Source organism: Macadamia integrifolia, chromosome 5 (assembly GCF_013358625.1).
Source record: "Macadamia integrifolia cultivar HAES 741 chromosome 5, SCU_Mint_v3, whole genome shotgun sequence".
Classification (NCBI taxonomy): domain Eukaryota; kingdom Viridiplantae; phylum Streptophyta; class Magnoliopsida; order Proteales; family Proteaceae; genus Macadamia; species Macadamia integrifolia.
Window position 1 is genome coordinate 33,861,150 of NC_056561.1, and position 22,635 is coordinate 33,883,784.

General features: G+C 40.9%; 1 protein-coding gene across 4 annotated transcripts in view; it reads right to left on the bottom strand.

Moving 5' to 3' along the window:
- LOC122079159 (ubiquitin-like-specific protease 1D) overlaps positions 1 to 22,635 on the bottom strand; it is a 47,418-nt gene that overhangs the window by 10,958 nt on the left and 13,825 nt on the right. For 2 of the 4 annotated variants that reach the window (XM_042645416.1, XM_042645417.1), the window contains exons 5-12: positions 16,955 to 17,003; positions 4,801 to 4,889; positions 4,667 to 4,699; positions 4,448 to 4,543; positions 3,431 to 3,533; positions 2,434 to 2,528; positions 1,754 to 1,876; positions 1,016 to 1,130 (exon numbers count right to left, since the gene is read on the bottom strand). In XM_042645416.1, the coding sequence (XP_042501350.1) occupies positions 1,016 to 1,130; positions 1,754 to 1,876; positions 2,434 to 2,528; positions 3,431 to 3,533; positions 4,448 to 4,543; positions 4,667 to 4,699; positions 4,801 to 4,889; positions 16,955 to 17,003 (703 nt within the window). Of the gene's footprint in view, positions 1 to 801; positions 858 to 1,015; positions 1,131 to 1,753; positions 1,877 to 2,433; positions 2,529 to 3,430; positions 3,534 to 4,447; positions 4,544 to 4,666; positions 4,700 to 4,800; positions 4,890 to 16,954; positions 17,004 to 22,635 lie in introns of all 4 variants that reach the window. The other 2 variants (XM_042645418.1, XM_042645419.1) reach the window with 2 other exon arrangements.

Here is a 22,635-nt window from a genome sequence, read left to right on the forward strand (position 1 = left end):
CTCTTCACCCCTTGTATTTAGTTTTTCTTTTCTTCGGTAATGAATTATTTATTCATCCAAAAAAAAAAGAATGGGACAAACTGGCTTAGATCCGCCGGAGACCCGACATCAACTATAAGGGCCAAGGTAATCAAACACACAGGAGAACTCCACCAGAAGGAATCTCGGCAACCCACAGATTCCCTTCAATGGTTCACAGTGGCAGGGAGGGTTGCAGTTGGTTCCATTGCGACATGGGATGCCGGTGTCGATGGAGGTATTCAGACTTGTGTTCTTCAGAAGAAGGGCGAATTGAAAATTAAAAATTGAGTGAAATTACTGCTTTGCCCATCAAAAGCCATTGTATATCACGTATTGGGAAAAAAATATGTCATGGGATGTGCTGCATTTGGAGCTCGTACTCAGCTCGCCAAGAAACCCCATATGGTAGTGAGTGGTAATAGGTCTAGTGTACAATAGCTATCAACGTAGACTAGCATATGGGTCCAGACCACAAGGACCATTTTGGGTGTTTTTTTTTTATGAAACTCATGGAATAGGTGTAAAAACAGTAAAATCACAAAAAAAAAAGGGTCAAAAACCATTTTCTAAGCCTTGAAATCTAGGTTTCGATTGGCTCAGAAAAATCACAGGTTTCTATAGAAAACAAAGATATCTCGGTTTCATCCAGGGCCGAAACCTCAACTCTTGTGTACCAGTCTGTGGTACCTCTGAATGAAAATCAATGCTATTATTGTGACAAAGCCACATGAAAAGAAACTAAATTAAAATCAGGGATATAATATGAAATCATGATTGTACCAGGAGTATAAGACTTCAATTTCCTGCATTGGTAAGCCAGAAATGTGACTTGGTAGCTAGACAAGAAGTAAAGAAAATACACAATGTAAAAACATGTCAAGTACAGCATTCGCAAAAGTGGGGAAAAAAGATAAGCTAAGAATATAACAGCTAAGAAAACATTTCTGGCAAGAAAAGTCATTAAACTTGAGGCACATGTCAAACATCTTCCTACCGTGATTTTTCTCCCATCGATTCTATTTCGGAGGTTTCTATGCACTCTGTCTCCAATGGACGGGTCCGAAGCTGCAACTTCTTCTCTTAGGTATTTCCATTCTTCTTTTAAAAAGCTGAAAATCATTAAGTACATAAATTTATTCTTTATACCAATGAAGCACAAGTGGAATGGAGAATATGATTCCCAAATTTACAAGTATTATAAATGAACACGAAAGGGTATGATCCTGCTTTTGACAGGATCCTGGAGGGTTGGACTGTAGATGGACCTAAACTCCAGCACTTTTCTATGAAGTGGCCACTCACAAACTCGAACCTGCGGCTTCATGCTAACAAATTTTTTTTTTTTCTTTTTTTCTATTTTTTCTTTTTTTTTTTTTTTTTTTTTTCCTTGGTTATAGAACATGAGAAGGCACAATAGAACTGAGCTGTACACTTTAAAGTCACCTTAATACTCTCATGCTAGCACATCCATAATATACCAAGGTCAAACAACAAGATGGTCCCACCCACCCCCCAACCCCCCAAAAAAATAGTTTAATAACTCCTCATAGATATTTTATAGAAAAGTAACACCACATGTATTGCCAAAATCAAATATGACGTTCAAGCACATAAAAACCAATAAAATTGAAAGAAAACATTAGAAGCTTTTAACTTTACTAATATCATTTAGTCCATAGGAAATGAAATAATCTCATAAATGCACTGCAAGAAAGTGCTTCCACTGTCTCACCTTCTAATGTCCTCAAAAATTTCATAACTATTGTGATATCCCAATGAATCCAAATGGAGTATAATCTGTCCCAAGTCATCATCCTTGTCCAGGTTACAAATAATTGCCAAGCTCCAATGCTGACTGATTCCATCAGAAACCAGAAAAAATGGTCAAGAATAGAGTCGACTGGCATTCATTTCTGAAATGAGATAAGAAACAAAAATGAGGGGGAAGAGGATTTGGAGGGAGAGAAATGGTAGAAGTGCAACAGAAACCATATTCTAACTTCTAACCATTATAGGCAGCCTAGGAAAACATCAATTCCTGAAATATATGCCATTTATTAAAGTTTTAAAACAACTCTTCCACAACCCTTGAAATGATTATCATACATTTCTACATTTCTAAGAGGAGGCTCATGAAAACAGTTTGATGTAAATTCAGCGTCATAATTAATCCCAGAAGAAAAGGGAATACCACTTCACCAAGAATAATGCCCAAAATATGTTAAACTATTAACCTTTAAAACCTAACAGCATTAGTAGACAAATGAAATACATTTTCAATTAAATTTACATCAAAATGCTTTTCATTCCCCCTTGTTTCCGCCTTGTATTGTATTTTAGTCTTTAAGCTTTGGTTTTAAATATTAATCATGCATTCAATCCCAAGTTTGCAGATAATTTGAAACAACTTACTTTTCATGTATTGGCAGAAGTATGTATGCCTTCTGAAAAATATTGACACCTTTCCACCACCTCCTGAACTTCATGAATGCATCCTTCTCACTCTTCTACAATTAAAACAGAAAAGAAATTATAACAAGCAAGACTTTCCTAAAACCAATGTCTTTTTTTTTTTTTTTGTGTGTGTGTGTGTGTGTGTGTGTGTGTGTGTGTGTGTGTTTGTGCTAACTACGAGTATTCAAACCTTTGGCCTGACTAGCCCCACGGGCCCATATAGACCCCACAACCGCATGGATCGGGTCATACCGGGGTTGAATGAGAACCATTCAACTTTCACGGAAAATAGTGGAAAGTACTAAACACCACCGTGTGAGTGGCCCCAAGGAGGTAAGAGGAGTCAAACTCAGAACCACACGCTTCCTGAGGCGAAGGTCCCTTGCCAACTCGGCTACCCCCTTAGGGTTAAAAAACCAATGTCCTTAAAATGCCCTAAAATTCCAAATTAACAGAATTTGACTGAATGTGTGAATGCAAATACACTTATTTAAGACCACCACTGTACAACTGGTAATATTTAATGAATCTAATGAAAGTCAAATTGGCCTAGTTTCATATTCCTTTGTTCAGAAGAGGAATAACGAAGAGCAAATTTAGGCCCAATCAATGTCAAGCTTCTTACTTTCTAGACATTCCAATGATTAAATCAGAATTTGGTAGATACTTCCTGCAAATTAGAAAAATAATTAGAATAATGCTTCCCAACTTGGATACCTAGTCCATTATCGGCATAGTTGCATGCCTGAACCAAGATGTTGCTTGGTGTGTATAGCAGTATCATCAAAAAGTTAAAGGTGTACCCAGTGCACAAGGCTCCCGCCATGTATACAGCCTTACCCCCGCTTCGCGAAGAGGCTGTTTACCGACTCGAACCCCGCCACCAGGTTGCAATGGAGCATTACCATTGCCCGTCCTCTTGCAGTATCATCAAAATTTAAACACAGAAAATTACCTTGTATGATACAGCTTCCTTAAGCTTCTTGTAGAAATATGTATTGAAAAAATGATAATCACCCCTTGGTCTACCTGTTGGGGACACCGGCCTCTGTAGATATCTAGCACAATAATCCAAGAAAGTGCTTATCAATGGAAGCTGCACCAGCCATTCAAGATAAAACTTGCACCAATGCATACTATATATATATATATATATATATATAAATGTAGCCGAGCCAGTCACCCACTGAAAAACTGTCCCTCCTCTCCCTCTCTCAAGCCCCTTTGATTACACTTTTCAACAGATGACAGCTGATGGTAGCCAAAATGGCCCTAAATGTTTCACCAGGTTAGCCTCTTTTCATGTGGAATGTCCCAGACTAATAGCACATAGTGGCAAAGGGAGAACCAATTGTTCCCTTTATTTGAAGAACTGAAAGAGAACTTAATGGTTATTATTTGGACGAAAAATGTCCACATACAGAAGATGACAAGAACCCTATCACTTCATATGTGGTGACCAAGAAGGTCCTTTATCAGATAGAACTGTCCGGATTTACCATGTCAGCACAGCACATAGAAAGAGAGAACCTGTCAATGCCAGCTTCAATGCTCACAACAAAACATAATCTATTCTGACTTTGACCTTCTCCTCTCTTCAATATATAATTCACTTATTGGATGGGGGAGGTGATATAATACTGAGGGGAGCAGTTATAGTGACAGAAAATGCATAAAAACGTAAATAAAAGATAAAATAAGATGAAATGAGAGTCCCAATTAATAGAAAATGGACTAAGAATTAGTAAAGGATCCATGATTTTTGGTTTCTTGCTTTTGAAATTCAATTTTTGCCCAGCCCCAGACAATTATAGTTGGTTAAATATCCTCTTGGTACATTAATACACATCGTAGCTCTATCTTAATAGACTCCTTTGCTTCATAAAATAAATAAAAAATAAGAAATAAGCAGGATAAGAAAAATAACATGTGAGGCGTTGTAAATAAATCTTAATAATTGAAAAGAACTCACCGAATGTAAAAGTTCATAACAGTTGACGACAGAAAAGCTTCAGGAGCAAGGCAATAGATGTCTGAGTAACAAAGTTCAACAGATTCTGGATCATTTCTGTATTGACATATAAGTACATGGTTATAACTTACAAGAGCATGCCAGTTAAAACCCAAGAAATTGGTAGCTTTTGGTGATCATATTCTGCATAATTTTCAGAACAAAGACATGGTGTAGTACCTGGAAGGGTAGTAAATTTGTTTATCCTTCACCCTGAAAAAGGGCCACTTATCAAATCATTTGCCAACTCTAATAGATATTTGTGCAGCTGAGTAGGAAAAGAAACAAAGGGAGTATTGAAAGACTTAATTCACCGTCCAATTGGTTGATCTTTTTGTTGTGTAGTGTCGAAAGAAGGACAATCTTCTTCATCCAGAAGAACCACAGTCTGGCGAATCTGGCCCTGTCTCATGAATGCCAGAATGGATTCAATCAACATAGTAATGGAACAAAGATTATGGTAGATGTTCTTTAATAGAATAATCAGGGCACAACCAAAAAATAACCAATCAAAGAAAAGTAGCTGAAGTGTCCTTCAATAGTTCAACCTATTTAGAAATCTTCATTTTCTCAAGTATTTCACAATAGTCTTAGTTTTTTTTTTTTTTTTTTTTTTTTTTTTTTTTTTTTTTTTTTTTTTAACGACGGGCATCCAGGCCGAAAAGTCCCACGGGCCCATACTGACCCCACAACCGCATAGACTGGATGATGCAGTTGGAGGTGGGTAGATTTGGGATAATTTAATATTTGATTTGTTTCCTTCATTATTAGTGTAGGGTGTGGTCAAATTAGTAGGATATTGAATTTTTATTCTTAGTTGCCAATTAGGTAAGTTTCCATTTTAGTTAACTTCCAATTTTATGATTTAGTTCTCTTTATATAGCCATGTATTGGAAGAGAATTCAGATTTTTGGAGAAATAAAACTTGGTTAAAGAATATTTTTTTGGGTGTGACCCATGGCTGTCGAATTCCCCTTCCTCCCCCTCTGAGGTTCTCTCTTCTCTTCCCTTCCATTCTTCTACTTCTTCTTTATTTCTTCTTCCTCCTCTTTATTAATGTTCTGATTTATTCCGTCCATACCTGTTCTGGGCGATACCTACCAGAACAGAAAGGGAGCTTCACTGGAGTTTATTCTCCCATCGAGTGACCCTAAGATTTGGGTCAAAGGTAGCTTGTGTCTAGGCAACACAAATCCAAAAGCATCTCCTCCGATGCTTGGTGTTGCTATGAAGAATCCAAACCAGACCTGGATCTTAGTTCTGCCATCGCCAAGCCCAGTTGCAGGTTTTGAAGCACCATTGATCTTGGTCTGCCGAGGTTTGCTGGTGCTGGAATGGAAGCAGATTTGCTGCTGCGACTTCTTGTGAAGATTCAGCTTGAGCTTGTGGCTGAGAATCGATAACCAACAAGTTTTGGGTTACCGCTGGCCTTGTTCTCCATCATGTCCTAAGGTAGAAGATGATACTTCTTCCTATTTACACTTGAACCCTATTCTCTGATAATCCCAAAATAACCCTCATTCTGATTTTTTTTTAGTTCAGTTTAGCCCCACTACTATTTTTATTTCCAGAACTGATCCTTCTCTTTGGATTTAATTCATGTTAAATCCTCAGTCACTTATTTCACTCTAAAAGGCTCCTAAATTGTACCAGAAATTACAATATTGCCACTGGTTTGCCCAGATTGAAATATTTGTCATTCTTGTGGGCCCTAAGCAGTCTTTGGAATCTAGATCCGCATCAAGTGGTATCAGAGCAAATTTCCTACAATTTCTTAACCATGCCGGGTCATGTCACCAATGCCAAGCTACAAAAATTCTATCGTGAGTTAGCTGAGGGTCAACGGGTACTGCGTGAGAATCAACAGAGTACTGATGCTAGGCTTGAGAGGCCTGAAGCTAAGTTTGACAAGTTTATGGAAGAGATGACTGCTTTTATGAAGAGGTCCGACAAGCGAGCTGAAGAAGGATCCTCTACACTTCCTCCTCAGTTCAATACCTTACGGATCGAAGATACACCTCATAGGCAGCAATGTGATCCATTTATACCCCAGAATGTTACCCGAAAATTTTCTGACAGAGATTATGGCATCAAAGTTGAGGTTCCAAAGTTCAGTGGTGAAAAGGGACCTGAAGAATTTCTTTACTAGCTTACCAAAGTGGAGAGAATTTTTGCTTATAAGTCTCTTCCGGACGAGAAGAAATGTGAACTCATCCTCACCAAGTTTATTACGTATGCATGTTCATGTTGGGATGATGTCTTGCATGCAAGGTTTGTCAGAAGACTTGGACCCATTACCAACTAGAAGGTCATGAAACAGATCCTGAGTGAGAAATTTGTTCCTCTTAATTATGAGAAGGTAATGTTCCATAAATTACTTAACTTGCAACAAGGCAACAAGGATGTGGATACCTAGACCCTCACTGCCATTACGAATGATATTCCAACAGGCCGAGAAGAAGCCCATACTGAAGCCATTGGGACAGGGGCCTTGTTAACCTAATGGGAGAGAATGGCAGTGAGAAATTTCATCCTCGCTGAGAATGGACTGGAGATAAGGAAGGAGGTCAGCAGGGACAAACTTGTTGATAAGGTTGGAAGGGATGGAGGGGGGAGGGGAAGGAGGGGGGTTGAAAAGGCTTTGGAAGTGAGAGACTGCCTCAGACTTGATGAGATCGGGGGAGAAGAGCTCAATCCCAGAGGAAATGAGCTTAGGGATGGTGTTGGCATTGTTCCTCGCTCTGAGAGAGCGATGAAAATAGGCCGAATTGGAGTCACCCAGATCAAGCCATTTGACACAGGATTTCTCGCGAAGGAAACTCTCTTCCTGATTAAGGAGGAAGGTGAGGTTGGTTGAAGCAACTTTTTCTTCCTCAGCTAGGATGGGGTTGAGGAGACCAAGATGAAGCGTGGATTGGATGGAGAGGAGGATTTCCCGACTCACAGAAACCTGGCAAAAGATATTCCCAAAGGTGGAGGAGTTCCAAAGCTTTAAGGTGGATTTGACGTTCTAAAGCTTCTTGGCAAAAGCAAGGAGGGGGGATAAGGAACGGGGGGTGGGAATATTCCAGGCACATTGTTCCAGAAGATGGAAATCAGGGTGGGAGGTCCACATGTCGAAGAATTTGAAAGGTTTAAGGCCGAAGGATCGAAAGTGAAGGACATGGATAGAGATGGGGCTATGGTCAGAGATCCCAGGAAGACCGAAACAGGTATGAGAAGAGAGGAAAGCATCTAAACATGCTTCATTAACAAGGGTCCTGTCAAGCTTGCATGCCACTCTATTAGTGCCAACTCTTCTGTTATCGAAGTGAGTTTGACACCCGATAATCTGAGGTCAACGAGGTTGAGATCATCAATTCAGTCATTAAAAGAATCAACAGCCTGAGGATCAATGGGGTTTCCTCCGAGCTTTTCATGATTGTATCGGATAACATTGAAATCTCCTACAATACCCCAGGGTCTAGAGCCCACAGAAGAGGCAAGGGAAATCAGATCCGACCAAAGGGAGATGGGTAACAATCGCTTGGACAAGCTTCGAGGGGTATTTGGGATGATGGGGCCAATGGAGGAAGGGGGCCGACGGTTGTATCCAATGACAGGGGAAGCATAGGTGTTAGAAGTGGTTTTGGCTGAAGATGTGGAGGTTTTTTTGGTGTTCTTTTTCTGGGTAATGTTGAGGGTGGAGGTCAAGCTAGAGTTTTTACGGATGGAGTTTGGTTGATGGCTGGTTTTGTGGGAGGAGGTGGATTGGCTTACAGAAGGAGCCAAAGCCAAAGGGTTAGACAGTACTGTTTGGGAAGAACAAGGCAGGGCATTAGCATCCAATTCACGAAGTTTCTTTTGAGCAGGTCTGATCAGTACTGAATTGTCGATGAAGCTTTCCTGGGGAGCTCTGACGAGAGCAAGTATTACCAAGTTGCGGCTCTCGGGAGCAGGGAGGGGAGACGATTCTTCGGAGAGGATGAGACCGAGTGTAGAAGCAAAGCGGAAACAACAGCCTTTCCAAAGTGAGCCAACGGATTAGAGAATTCCGAAGGCCTGCTGCAGATAGAGGAAGGGCCTTCCGAGGCCAACCGAGGAGAGGAACATGCTTGCAGGATGAAGGAGAGGGTCGTGGGGCCTTCCGAGGCCAAAGGAAGGTTTGAGGGACACCACCCACGATCAGAGAAGCCAAGGCAGGGGGCATATAGCAGAATTGGAGACATGGGAAGCATCGGCGGTGGAGGCTTGGGCAGTATCAAAGTCAATTGCGGCAGCAGAGGCTTGGACGATAGCAGAAACTAAGGGCAGGTGCAGAGTCCTAAGCGGCATAAGAGACATGGATGGTAGCAGGAACTTGGTCGGCGGCGGCCGAGGAAGGATTGGTGCTTGACGGCCTTGGTTGTATGCAAGGGAGCCGGCAAGTGGAGGAGCTAGTAATAGCGGCGGTGACGGTGAAGGCACTTGCAGTCGAAGGGTGAGACAGGGTAGGCACGGTGTCGTGACCAACAGGAAAACCAAGAGTTCCATAGAAGGGCGAAGGAGGAAGGGGAGTCGGATTAGGAAGAAAAGAGATAGGCGGGTCGGGTTTAGAGATGGGTGGGGCAGGATTTTTAAGAGGATGGGTCGGGTTGTACAGATTTCCTGGGTAAAGAGGATGGTCCATCGGGTATTTGGAGAATTGATTAAGAAGATGAACCGGAAGAAATTGGTTCAGGGGAATAAATGGTGGTTCAGAGGCGGTTTGGTTTAGAAATGTGGGATAAGGCAGAGTAGATGACATGGAATGAGGGTTTGAGTTCAAAGGTTGATTTAACTCGCAAGGATCAACAACAGAAGGGCTTGGCAGTAGAGGCGGCAGCGAGGAATGGCTAAAGGGAAGGGGATCGGATGTTGGAGCAGTACCAGCTTGGCTAAGAGGAGGGGAAAATTCCGTTAATAGAAGAACTGTGGGAATAGCAGGAGCTTGCAGGGTTGAAAGATCGCCATCAGAAGCCAGATCCAAATCCAGATCCATGTCAGCCCTCTCAAGAATCGAGAAGGGGTTAGGACCAGTAGATAAAGAGATTGACGAAGGACCAAAGGTCACAGCGGTGTCTTCCTTCGCTGGAAGGGTCATCGAAACAGAATCCGAAGGCGGGGAAATCCAATTTCTTTTTTTCTTGTGATAATTTTTTTTTTAGGTGTGAAGCTTGAAGGCAGCATCTTGCGAGAGAACGTTGATCGGAAAATTTCTGAAGGTGGTATCTTGGGCAATAGAGGCGACTTGAACATCAGAGGTTGCTTGAGCATCAGAGGCAACATGCACAGAAGGATGCTTTTCACAATGTGATGTTTTGTGCCCAAAGCACTTGCCGAACGAGCAAGAAGGGGGAACCCAATCATATCAGACCTCCTGAGTGAATGAGTGAGTGACCATTAGCATACCGAATGAAGATGGAGTTAGGGAGAATTTGATCAGCTTGAACTTCAATGTAGATTCTCGCGAATGATAGTCTATCCATCGCTTTGGTTCGCTTGTCTGAATACAGAGGTTTGTCGATGAGGGAACCAACAAGACTAAACCCATCGATACACCAGAAGTGGAGGGGGGGGTTAGGGAAGGCCACCCATAATGGGATAGAGGTAGGTTCAGATCTATTAAAAGAGGTAAGCACATCCCATTGCCAAAGGAAAATCGGCTTCTTCCCAACGTACCATGGACCTCCATCAATGGCCACTGCCTTGTCAGAGTCAGCGGAAAAGTTAAAAATAAACGTCCCATTGTCAAGCATATTCATGGATAAGGAGCAAACTGGTTTCCATTGTTTCATAAGAGAAGACTTAACGATGGAGAAGGGGGAGGCGACTTCCCAGGAAGGTCCCAACAACACAATTCTTCCATTTAGCAATTTCTAAGTCCAGAAAGCTAGGCTGGCATAGTTTAATGGGAGAGGAGTTCAGGGTAGCCGGAGGAAAATAATAAAGGGTATGGCCGGAGGTGGATGGGAAAGAGGAAGGGGGAGTAGGGTTGGAGGGGGGAGAGCTGGAGACAACCGAAACCCAGGAGCGGTTCTCAGGTAAGGAAGGGTCAAAGGAGAGGGGCTGAGGAGCGAGAGCCGTAGGAGAGGAGGAAGGTAGGATGTCATCGGAGAGGGGACAAGGGATATCGGAGGAAAAGAGGGGGTTGCTGGCGATAGGGACCGCTGGAGAAGGAAGGGGCATTTGGTCGCAGAGGTGACGACATCAGGGGGGAATTCTATTCTCTGTAGTCCCACTGGGACATGCAAGATTCTGATAGGCAGAACTGTCTAGATGTAGCTCGTATTCTTCACTCTTTATAAAGTTTGTAATAAACCATGTATAACTTAATCCACTCCCATCAATCCATTCGGCCCACTCTTTTGGCCCATTCTACTTGCCCTCACTTCACGCCAATCCATCAAACCTCCTCCAATCTTGTCCACCTAACCCAACCCACTCCCTCCACTCCAGCCCATCAAATGCCATGGGCAGTCACTTACCTTCTCCTAACCTAATCCATATTCCTGATATCTCGTTTCCTTCACACGACGCCTGTGAGATTCTCCCATCGCACCATCCTCCCTTGCTCCGCCTGTCCTAGCCCTGAACGCCTCTTGCCCCCTCTCTGCTCTGCCGGTTTCTGCTTCCTGCAGGTCTACGTAGGCTCCCATCTCCACTGAAGACACTATCTTGGTCCACTTGGCCTCTGCCCTCCCCCCCGCCAAGACTTCTTGCCATGACTGCTACCTCTCCTTTTGCTACTAGCCCCCTGCCAAGCCCTCTTACCATGACTATAGCTGCCTTCGAAGGCGTCAGCTACAACTCGTCATCCCCTTTTGCCCCTGGCTCTTTGCCAGCCTCGCCAATTCCTGCTACTACTGGTTTTCCACCAACCTTTGTAGATGTTATTATTGGAGTGTTGGTTAAACCATTACCATCTGTACTTTTGGTGTTGCCCCCTGCCAAGCCTAATTGCTATGACTACCTCCGCTCCCTCTCCTACTACTAGCCACCTGCCTTGAAGGCCTCAGCTCCATTTCAACATCTCACCTCCTTGGCTCTTTGCCAGCCTTGCAATTTCCTATTGATGGCCTTCTGCCAGCCTCTGAAGATGCTACTTCTAATGGCTCCACCAGTGGCAACTCTGCTACGACTCAACCAGGCACTTCTCCTTTTGTGAAGGCCTATCCGATGGTTCCCCTGATCCCCACCTCCTCCCTCTGAAACTACTCATTTGCCTAACCGTGCTATTGGTTCAACTGGCCTCCCCAATACCCCTGCTTCCTTCAGCCCCCTTCACTCCCCCCTTCTCCCTTGCCTCCGCCAGTCAATTCTGGTCACCATAGAACCCCCCCACGCTATCCCCCCTATTTCTGATGCTCCCACTATTTTCCCTCCGAGGAAGATTAAGCCCACCAAATCCTACTCCTTGGCCAAAGGGGCAGAAAAGCTCTCCAAAACTCCTCAGCCCTCCCCTCTCAAAGAATATCATCACAGGCCCAAGGCAAAGCCCCCCTCCTCTTCTGCCAAGTCCCCTACTAGTCTTCTGAGCTCTCATTACCCCCTCCCATTCTAGATGATCCCTTAGACCATCTGGAATGTCAGAGGTCTCAATTTCTCTCCCAAGCATGTTGTGATCTGCTCTCGCCTCAAATCCTCCAAAGTTGACCTGTGTTGTCACCTTGAAACCAGGGTCCCAAAAGTTAATGCCCCTCGCATTCCATAGCTCCCTCTTGGTCTTTCATCTCTAACTATGACCAATCCCCTAATGGTCGCATTTGGAGTCTTTGGAATCCTCTTATACTCCATGTCTCCTCCATTGCCTCCTCTCCCTAAGTAGTTCTCCCACTGGTTCCCCTCCTTCCTTCTTCTCTGTGGTTTCCGCTAAGAGACTCTCTTTGGGCTGACATCCGCTCCTTCACCCCTCTATTGCCTCTTCCCTTTGGGGCATCGAGAGAGATTTCAATTTGGTCCAGGCTGCACGAGAAAATTGGAGGGTCCCCTATTGATCCTCCTTTTGTTGACTCCTTCAGTGATTGCGTTGATGACATTGGCATGAATGACCTTAGATGGTATGGATCCAAGCTCACATGGCATAACAAGCAAAGCGGTTCAAACGGTGTGGCCTGCAAGCATGATAGAGTGGTCGTCAATAAAACCTAGCTCAACCATTGCTCCTCTTCTCATGTTTGTTTCGACCTCTGGTATTTTGGGCCTCTCCCATCTCCCTCTATGTTTAGCCCCTCGTCTCCTTCAGCCCCAAGCCTTTCAAATTTTTTGATATGTGGTCCCTCCACCACGAGTTTCTCCCCCCTGGTTAGAGACTCTTAGGTCATCCTGATTCTTGTCTCCTCTTCCCCCCCCCCCTTATTGCCTTTGCCAAGAAGCTCAAGAACATTAAAGCTGCCCTCAAAATTTGAAATTCCACCGCCCTTGGAAACATCTATTATAGAGTTCTGCAAGAGAAGCTTAACAACATCCAAGCTAGGTTGTAGCTTGACCTTCTAAACTCCTCCCTTGTCGAAGAGGAAAAATTGATAGCTTCGGATCTTTCTTCTCTTTTAGCCCAAGAAGAAAGCTTCCTCTGTCAAAAATCTCAAATCAAATGGCTTGAGCTCGGCGCTCCAACTCTACCTACTTCCACCGATCCCTTAAAAAGCTCGTACCATTGCCACTCCATTCCCAAGCTCATCTCTAATGCTGGGATTGAGCTTGTCTCCCCCATCGAAATCAAATCTAAAGTTGTCTCCTCCTTCAACAGCCTCATTCACCGTGCCTCCTCTTCCTCCTCTCCCCCTTTCCTCCCGATCTCCTCAACAAATTTGTTCCAGATCACCTTCTCCCTTCTCTCTAAGCCATCCCTTATGTTGATGAGATCATGGTTGTCATCCTCTCCCACAAATCTAATAAAGCCTCAGGTCCTGATGGATTCAGCATGGATTCTTCTCCTCTTATTGGCATATAATTCGCACCGACATTATTTTTGCCATCAAAAGTTTCTTCCTGAACCCTAGCCAAATTTTGGGCATCAATCACACATTTTTCTGCCTCATCCAAAAGAAAGAGTGTGCTCAGGCTATGTTACAGTCCGGAAGCTTGCCTTTGCTGCCGCCATCAACCACATTTGGATGGAGCGAAATCTCTGAAGATGGACTTCCTATTCTCTTTCTTTTGAAATATTTGGAATGCCATCTTCTTTTATGTTAGCTCCAAACTTAGTTGTCTCCGGCATCACATGGTCTGTAACTCCCCAAGGAACAAGCTCGTTGTTGTTTCCTGGAGTCTCCCTCCCTCCATCATTTCCACCCTTGATGTTCCTTTTTATCTAGTTGGGCCCTCTGCCCTTTGATGTTTTTTCCCTCTTGGGCTAGTGCTTTTTGGCTTCTTCCTTTTGGTAATGAATTTATTTACTCATCCAAAAAAAAAAAAAAAAAATTGATAATTATGAAATGGTTTATAATTTTGTGTCTATTCATTCCTAATGCATATTTCATTGTTTTAATTGAATTATGTGTGTTCTAGTACAAAATTGTGTAGAATAGGCCATCTTAGAAAATGTATACAACAACGTACAACGTACGCTACAAACCTAGGATCCAAAGCAAAACTACCATTTTAGGTATTTCTTTTCAATCTAAGGGTTCCGATAATGTTTAGAGGGACTAAAATAAGGTTTCCTAGAAGTTCCGAGACCTATTTGGCTAGTTGGACCTCAAAACCATTAACTGAAACCAGCGGCGGCCAAAATTTTGAGGTTCCATGGAACAACATCCACCAAAAGATCTTTCCTTGCATATGAATAGTTCTTCAAACATAGCTACTGACAAAGGATTCAGGCCCAACATGAGCCCTAAATTGTAAATGATATTTTACCAGTTGCTATCAAAGTCTTAGTAGATTGTGATGATCATTTTAATAACTGTAGATATTTCAGACCGAAATTCTGGTCAAACTCTCAATGTACAAATTATGTGTTAAGTTTTAGGCGTAAGAAGGGTATTTTGGCTATTTTGTATTAGGGTTGACTATCGCAGGTTACTGGGATAGTTCTGTACCTGTCCTATTTTTCAAATATATATATATATCAAAGATCTAACCTGCGGCAGACTATTCCGGTCTGATCGCAGGTTAGTTCCCCTCTTTTGGGAGTGATATGCTCGCCTCTCACCTCTCCTCTCTTCAGTCTTCTTTCTTTCTTCTTCTCTTTTCTTTCTTTCCTTGGTTTGGTTGCAGGATTCTGGAAACGTAACATTATGCATGTGTTTGCATCTACATATACTTTACACACAATAGCACCTGTCACATGGGGACCATGGGGTGGTCAAGCCCATGCTACAGTAGGAGAGTCTTGTGCTTGAATCTTGTTAAAATCCAAATTGTAAGACCCATGTTGGACAAAAGCAAATAAAATGTGCCAAAAAGGCTACATCCTAAAATAAAAAAGATCCTATGAAACAGTTTAGTACTAGGCCTATTGCCAGTAGCGAAACTGCGGCCAAATTCACATTCAGAAAACAAGACTTACAACTAAGACCATCTCCAGTATCAACTAAAAACCATACTTGACCACCAGTCAACACATTTAAATTGAAGTAGCCTCCTATCTGGTTTCCCATTCTCTGGTTCAATTCATATTGTGGAAATCAGGGCAGTTGAACTGGAGTACCGTTCCTTATTTTTCTGTCTAGCCCAAGGTTGATGCAGCTAGGCATAGGAATAATTGGAGATATGCATAAATTTTTATTTTATTTTATTTGTCTTTATCATATATTAGGTTCGTTAACAGCAAGAAGAGTTTGAGTTCGTCTTTATTTCTGTTTTAGAGTTAAAAGTCAAAGTTTGTTTCACTTTCAAGGTAAGAATAGGATTAAGGATTGTTTTTCCTTTATATACTTGGCTGTACCCAACAATTGGGATTCAGATTTTGTAATGAAAGTTTTAATGATTTACATTATCAGGATGGTACAATTGCAGTTGTGCGACCAATTCTCTCCTTCTCACTTCTTTGATACCTCATCTTCCCTCTCTTTTCATCCCTTCTCCCTTCCATACTCTGTTTCTAATGGTATTTTAGGATTTAGAAGAATCGGTTAAACTCATCTGTATGGCTGTGTCCCATCCTTCGGGAACTTGTCTCTTACCCTTGGGCGAGTCGACCTGTCCGACTCACCCTGTCCAGTTTGAGACTAACTCAAGTGGTGGTTAGAGAGATCTGAACTCATCTCCACCACTAGTACAGTTCACTCCTCCCAGAAAATTTTCAGACATTTATCACTCTCAATTGTTGGATATTGAAGCTAACACTGCATTTGGTAGAGTATTGGAGTACCTTCCCTCACCTGAAATTTAAGTCGAATGGTGGCATATTGACTGAGATCTTCCACCAGACTCGAGTCTCACTACTGCTGGGTTTTTTTTTTCCCTCTGTGTGTTCCTGTCCAAGGTTGAAGAAGGCTCTTCGATCATGAGTAATATTTTAACCTTTCTTTCGGACTTCCACATTATACCCTTCTAAAGTCCCTCAATGCTACTTTGTCCTTACATTAGTTTCTATTCCAAGTTTACCAATTCCAAGTTTACCCCTTTCCCCAACTTCTCTTCTAAGTTAAACTTCCAACGAAATTACAACACTGTCATTCTATTGTAAATTTCTGTTTATTTACAAGTCTGACATTGCTCTTATAAAACTCAAAATAGTTACTGTTTTGGCACTAGTGCTTTTGAATTGAGTTATCTAACACTTAAGCGGGTCCATTAGCAAACCCATAGAGGGTTTCCAACCCCAGGGTCGCATCAAAGGTAATACCACAGTTGTTAGGGCACCAAGGCTAAGGAAGCTGTTCATAGGTAGAGGTGATGTCAATGTAATTTTGTCCCAATTCCAGAATACAGACTGTGATTTATTCTTATACCTGATGCATTGGGTATGTATTTGTGTGTGCTTTCAGCCTTACATTGTAATGGGCCTTGGTTGTTTGGAGTCTGTAACTTTCTTCTCATATCACTAAGGCTATGTTTGGTAGCCAAGAAAAGAAAAGAAAAAAGTACAAAAGACATAATAAGACAAAAGAGAATGATTACACAATGATTTTTTGTCTCTCTCTCTCCTCAAATTCAAAAATTTTTGAATATTTTCTTTTCTTTTCTTGGCTACCAACATAGCCTAAAACATTTTCCTTTGCTAAGGCACTGTTTCTTTCAATGAAAATTTTATTGTTTCTCGAAGTCATTTTTGGCATTTTATGTCAAAACAAACTCTGACAAAACCTATTCTACAGGGAAAAAAATTTATTTTCCACTTCTTTTATGTGGAAACCAATGGAACCTTGTCATGAAAAAAAAAGTTCCTTTCCGGCCTTGTTTGGCCTGGTCCATCTAGTGTTTGTACCCACTTTATTTTTTCCAGTAAATGACGTTGTTTATCAAAAATGAATTGCAATTTGCATTTACAGGAAAAGAAAGTAAAATACTGAAACAACATACCTTCCTAGTCTTTGAATCACGTAAAGTCAGGAGCTCAGAAGAAGTCCTCCTTACAAGATTACAGAAGTTTAGCAAAGTCTCGATTCAGGTCAAACATAACCAGTAAATATAAAACTAACATCTTACATTAGTAATGAGAAAGAAAATAAATCGCCAAAACGGCTGCATAAATACATCACCATTTACGCATTATGAAAGAATACATCAAATAGATCTATCCAACAAAAAAGATAAAGAAAGAAGAATGAAACAAAGAACTGAGTCAACTGACATAGAAAACTGGGACCTTAAGGTATCTCCTAATGCCGAATGAATCCATATGTGATTTATGAAATCACCATTTACACAATCATCGAAAAATTCAGCAATAGCTCTATCCAACAAAAAAAAAAAAAAAGAATAAAACAAAAAAGGATTGACGTGAAAAAGAGGACTTTAAGGTATTGCCTATAAGCACAACTTATTTGTCTTCAACATATAATTGATTCTTACCTTCTTGCTGCTGTATTTCAACCTTCATAGTTTCTGGGATGTTTTACCTTTCAGGGGCAGTATACATCCTCCCTCCCTCACCCAGATTTTTATGACAGAAGAAGAAAAAAGTGAGACTAGGGCATAGTATACAACAACAACAAAGCCAAAAGGCCAACAATCTCACACAAGGACTACAAGACAGGAGATTAAATATAGAAAGACAGTCTACACACAACACCCTTTGCCAAATCATCTCATAATTTCCAGACCTTATCCTCCAAGAGAAAGAAAAATTTCCCACATAGCAAGAGCCCTGGCCCACTTAATATGACATAAGCAATGGCAAGGTCCCCCCACATGAGACTGAAGCCAATGAATAACAACAGCTGAGTCTTGTTCTACTATAATATCCCTTCAACCAAAATATCCAAAGACAGCTCCATACCCTGAATAATTGCCTTCAACTCTGTCTTAGAATCCCACTACGCCAATAGGGCCTAAAAAGGCCAATGTCACAACCCCCCTCATGGTTTCCATATGAACCACCAACACCCGACTTTGCATATTGTTGTACAGTGTACCGTGGTATAGTGTGGTACTGTGTACTGTGGGATAGTGTTGAGTTGTAAGTTGGTCTTTTGTTATTTTACTTTTACTGTTATTAGATGTATTTAGTTCTCTCAGGTGCTGGTTGCTCCTCTTGGAGGTACTGATTTTCAAGGTTAGTATATTCTCACATGGTATCAGGGCCTTGTTAACCAGTTCCTACTCTCTTTCATCCTGGTAAAGTCCCTTCAGGCCTTTACTTTCTGGCTTGCAGATATCTGCTATATGTAACCTTAGTTTGAATCTTCATGAAAATATTGAATCTTTAATATGCCAAAGTTTCCCCTGCATATATTACCCACTCCCCCCCCCCCTCTTGCGGAGAGTACCATGGACAATGAATCCACTTTCCTTTATTAATTATTTGAAGTCTGAAGATGATCTTCTGCAGCAAAAAGTCAGTGGTGCTTTCTCCAATAAGGTTTGCAATTTCTTGAAGAAATTTATTGATTTTATATGACCTGCGGTACCCTATTTTCCCGGAATTTTGGACAGAATTTGTATCTGAAATTACTTCATATTTGTCCATTAGAACTGCTTCAATTTTAGGGCCTTGAAGGCCTCCTTTTAGGTCCTTCGACCCAAGTGTGAGGCTGACAAGACTTTGACATTGTCTAATAAAAAATCTCCCATACTGGCATACCCTGTTTTTCTGGTTTTTCTGGGCAGAATAGATTCTGAAATTGCTTGAGATCTGTTTCATCCTTTGGGGTATTATTGCCTTATTGGACCATCTGAAAGGTCAACTCGATTGTGGTTTTATGTCCATCTGACACCCTGATTTCCTGATTTCTAAAACTACCCAAAATTTTGGGTTTATATTTCAGATTCTTATCTTATTACTGCTGGATCATATTTCTTCATTAGGTGTCTTTTATATTGTGGGGTTGTTCTTCCTTATGTACTAACTGTATCTGCCCATTGATGAAGACCTATCAGAAGACATCTGCCACTGGTATTGTTCATATACATTCTCTTCAGGACTTTTTTTTTTTTTTTTTTGGATGAATAGGACTCGCTATTTGATACATACTGACTGCTGGATTTTTTATTGAGTGTATCTAGTATTCCTAATCTATAATAGGTGATTCCAAACCCCCTGTGGACTCCTTCAACATCCAGATCACAACTGTCAACTCAAAGATGCATCCAATAAATTGATCTGGGCACAGGCTATTAGAGTGTATATCACTGCTAGGCAAAATCTGACTAAGCCACCCCATGCTACAACGTTGTTGAGTATCCAGAAAAATGTAGAACTAGAATCACAAGTGATCCTAATCCCAGGCAGGATCTGAAATTATGGCTGAATAGAGAAGATGTCCTCCAATAGGCTTGATTCTAGCTCTCAAACACTCTCACACAGCAAACAAATAAAAGGAAAATAAGAAAAGAGAGAATTCGATGAAGGGTTCAGAAGGGGGAAGAAGAACTAGTGAATGGGCATCTCACCCCCCAGGTTTAGGCATCTCACCCAACTGCATCCCACAGCACAACAGCATAAGCCATCTTTTCTTTTTTTATTAATAAATTCGTGTTCAATGTTGTAGCCCCTTACAAACTTATATAAAAGACTCAAAACTGACTCAAAACACTAAAAAAGAAAGGCCTAACCCAATCCTTAACTAATTAGGAAACCTAAACTGACTAGGAAACTGAAATAACAAAGGAAGTAGACTCATAACAGGACCCTAACTAAACTAATGAATTAAATCCCGTTTTCCTACTTTCTACCCATATTTTAGTGGCCCATTACAAAAAAAAAAAAAAAAAAAAAAAAAAACCCATGAGATCAACGGCCCAACACATACATAACCCAACCTAAGGCTTATTTGTAATAAAATAAGTTCATTAAGTGACTTATCTGCATCACAGAATGGACATTAGAGTACTTTGTTGGCATTGGAACAGTATAGAGCCTTCTGTGGCTTCCAATGTAATGTTTTATACCACAACTAAGGGTGTCTGGGACTAGGATGACTGCAAAAAAAAAACCTATTCTTAGGATAAGAACATGTCTAGGGTATATGACTTATTTGAAAAGTTCTCCTTCAAGCAGAGTGGCAAATCCATTGTGACTACTATGGTGCCTTGAAAGGCATGTAGGAATAACTCAATGTGTACCAACCTCCCTCTATAGATATTGGAGTCCTTAACCCTCTCTCTACAGATATTGGAATCCTTAACTCTCAACGTGCTAAGTTCTTAGTTGCAAAATTTTTATCTAGATAAGACTTTGGCCTTCAACTAATGAAAAGCTAAATTCTTGCTAGCAAGAAGATACCATCTACAAATTAGGCATTTTGTTGGATCTAGTGCATCATCTCTCTCCTTCACCAAATCTTACTCGACCTCATCTAGAAATAATACAGCACTTGATTCAAATAGTGGGGTTGTGGCCGTGGAACTGGTTTCTCTAGAAGAATTCGCAGTTCATGGGGAGGCCAAGGGCATGGCGGTGGTCGAGGCAGAGGACAGCCACTGGATCAAGGTGTGCATTAGTGTAGTCCATGTGGTAAGATGAATCACATTGTTGATAGTTGATACATGTTGGACCATGGTAAACCTAAGCGTGCTCAACAATTGCTTGTTACTACTACTACTCTTACATTTGATCAAAATTCAATTGTGGCATCATCCCTGGACACCAATCAAGCTTCTAACACTGGAAGTCGTCAGTTTATTTCTCCTTTATGCAATGAACTCAATCAATTACATAAGCGTCTTCAACATATTTGAGACATCTGCCTCTACATCCACTGCTACCATCACTAATTCAGGTATTGGTGCTCCTCTTGCTTCTTCTTCCACACAAAAAATTTTGTTCCCAGAGCTGGGAAATATGTACAGTACTTCCCGGCTAATAACATCAACACATGGGTCACTTACTCTAGTGTCGCTTCTCGTATAACTAGTACCCCGATTGAATTAGTTGGGCCCACTCGTTATCAATGGGATCAGGGATATTTCCAGCAAGAAATATATCTAAGAGTTAGCACTGGACTAGCTGAAAATGAAAGTTTATCAGTAGCTTGGTCTAAAATTCCCGAAAAAAGAAATAATCCAGCATTCAACCGTTACCGAGGCTTTTGCCTCTGTTAAATACATAATGACTAAAGCTAACTTTGGTGGGTTAATCCAATCAGTTAATCGATGGCTAGCAAGGTATGATGATTCTAATGATTATCCGGCACGTATTTCGTGTGTGTTTGACTAGTGGATTTACAAAACCTCGTGAATTGAATTGGGTTACGGGCATGGTTCTAGGCATATTGACTTACATGTACTTTCTTCACTTCAGAAAATTAACCAACCCGCTAGAGTCATACTTGTCGATGGCTTGTCTACTCAGGTATCTGCCTCTAGTTGTGTCACTTTGTCTTCCTTTCCTACACTGAAATTTGTTCTTCATATTCCTCACATACCCTCAAGCAAAGATTGACACCTCAATCTCGAGGCCAGTTTCAACCAAGCCCGTAAGTGAGATATGGGCTGAAAGCCTGAAACAGTCGAAACACTTTCTTTTTTTTTGCCAACTAGAAACCTTGGTCTCGAGGCCCAAAAAGTGTTTTTTGGCCTTGCTTTTGTGTGCATTGTTTGTCTTTTACATTTTAAACCCAGTTCATGAATTAGATTAAAAAAAAAAACACTCAAAATGGTACTTGTGGTGTTGACCCAAGTTTGATGGTGGTTGAACATGGTTTGGCACTGATTTATGCCAAATACCATTATGTAATGATTTATATTTGTTATTCTATTTACTTAAGATATTATTGATAAATAAGCAAATACACCATTTTTTAATCCAAAAAAATAATTAAAATTTTAAATTCCAAAATAATAAAAAATCAACCCCCAATTCGGAAACAAAACTTGAATTTTAGGTTGTACGGGTGATTTTCAACTTTCAAATGTTGGAGTTTTTTTCTTAAATTTGAAAATTCCATAAGTCCTATCATGGTAAAACATTGTTAAAAACCAGCTTTCCAACAAATCCAAAATTTTTTAAATCTGAGTTACATTCACAAAGTTATGTTTTGGTCAAACCTTATTTTGTGTGTGCGAATGCTATTTAAAATTGCCACGGATGAGAATAAATTTATGGATATTAAAACAAAAGAATATTTTCCTACTCTTTTTGTTTTTAGCAATGTTTTACCATGATAAGGTTTATAAAATTTTCAGATTTTAGATGAACCCCAACATTTGATAGTTGACAATTGCTCCTACAACAAAAAAATCCATTTTTTTTCCTTAACTTGAGGGGTTGACATTTTATCTTTTCGGAACTTGAATTTTTAACTATTTTTATTGGGTTTAAATAAGGGGTATTTGCTTATTATGAATAATATCATAAGTAAATGGTTGCTTCAATGGTATTTGGCATAAATAAGTATCAAACCTGGTTCGATACCAATTCCAGACCAGGTGGTCGAAGCAGACAAGTTTCAACGGGATAGGTGAATTTACATAGGTGGTTCAACCAGGTTCAAGTTGAAACATGTGAAATAGTTGAAATTTATCAAAACCTAGTCGAAACCACTACAAGATGGTATCGAAGTTGGGATTTGTTGCGAATCCGAGATATCTTAGTCGAAATT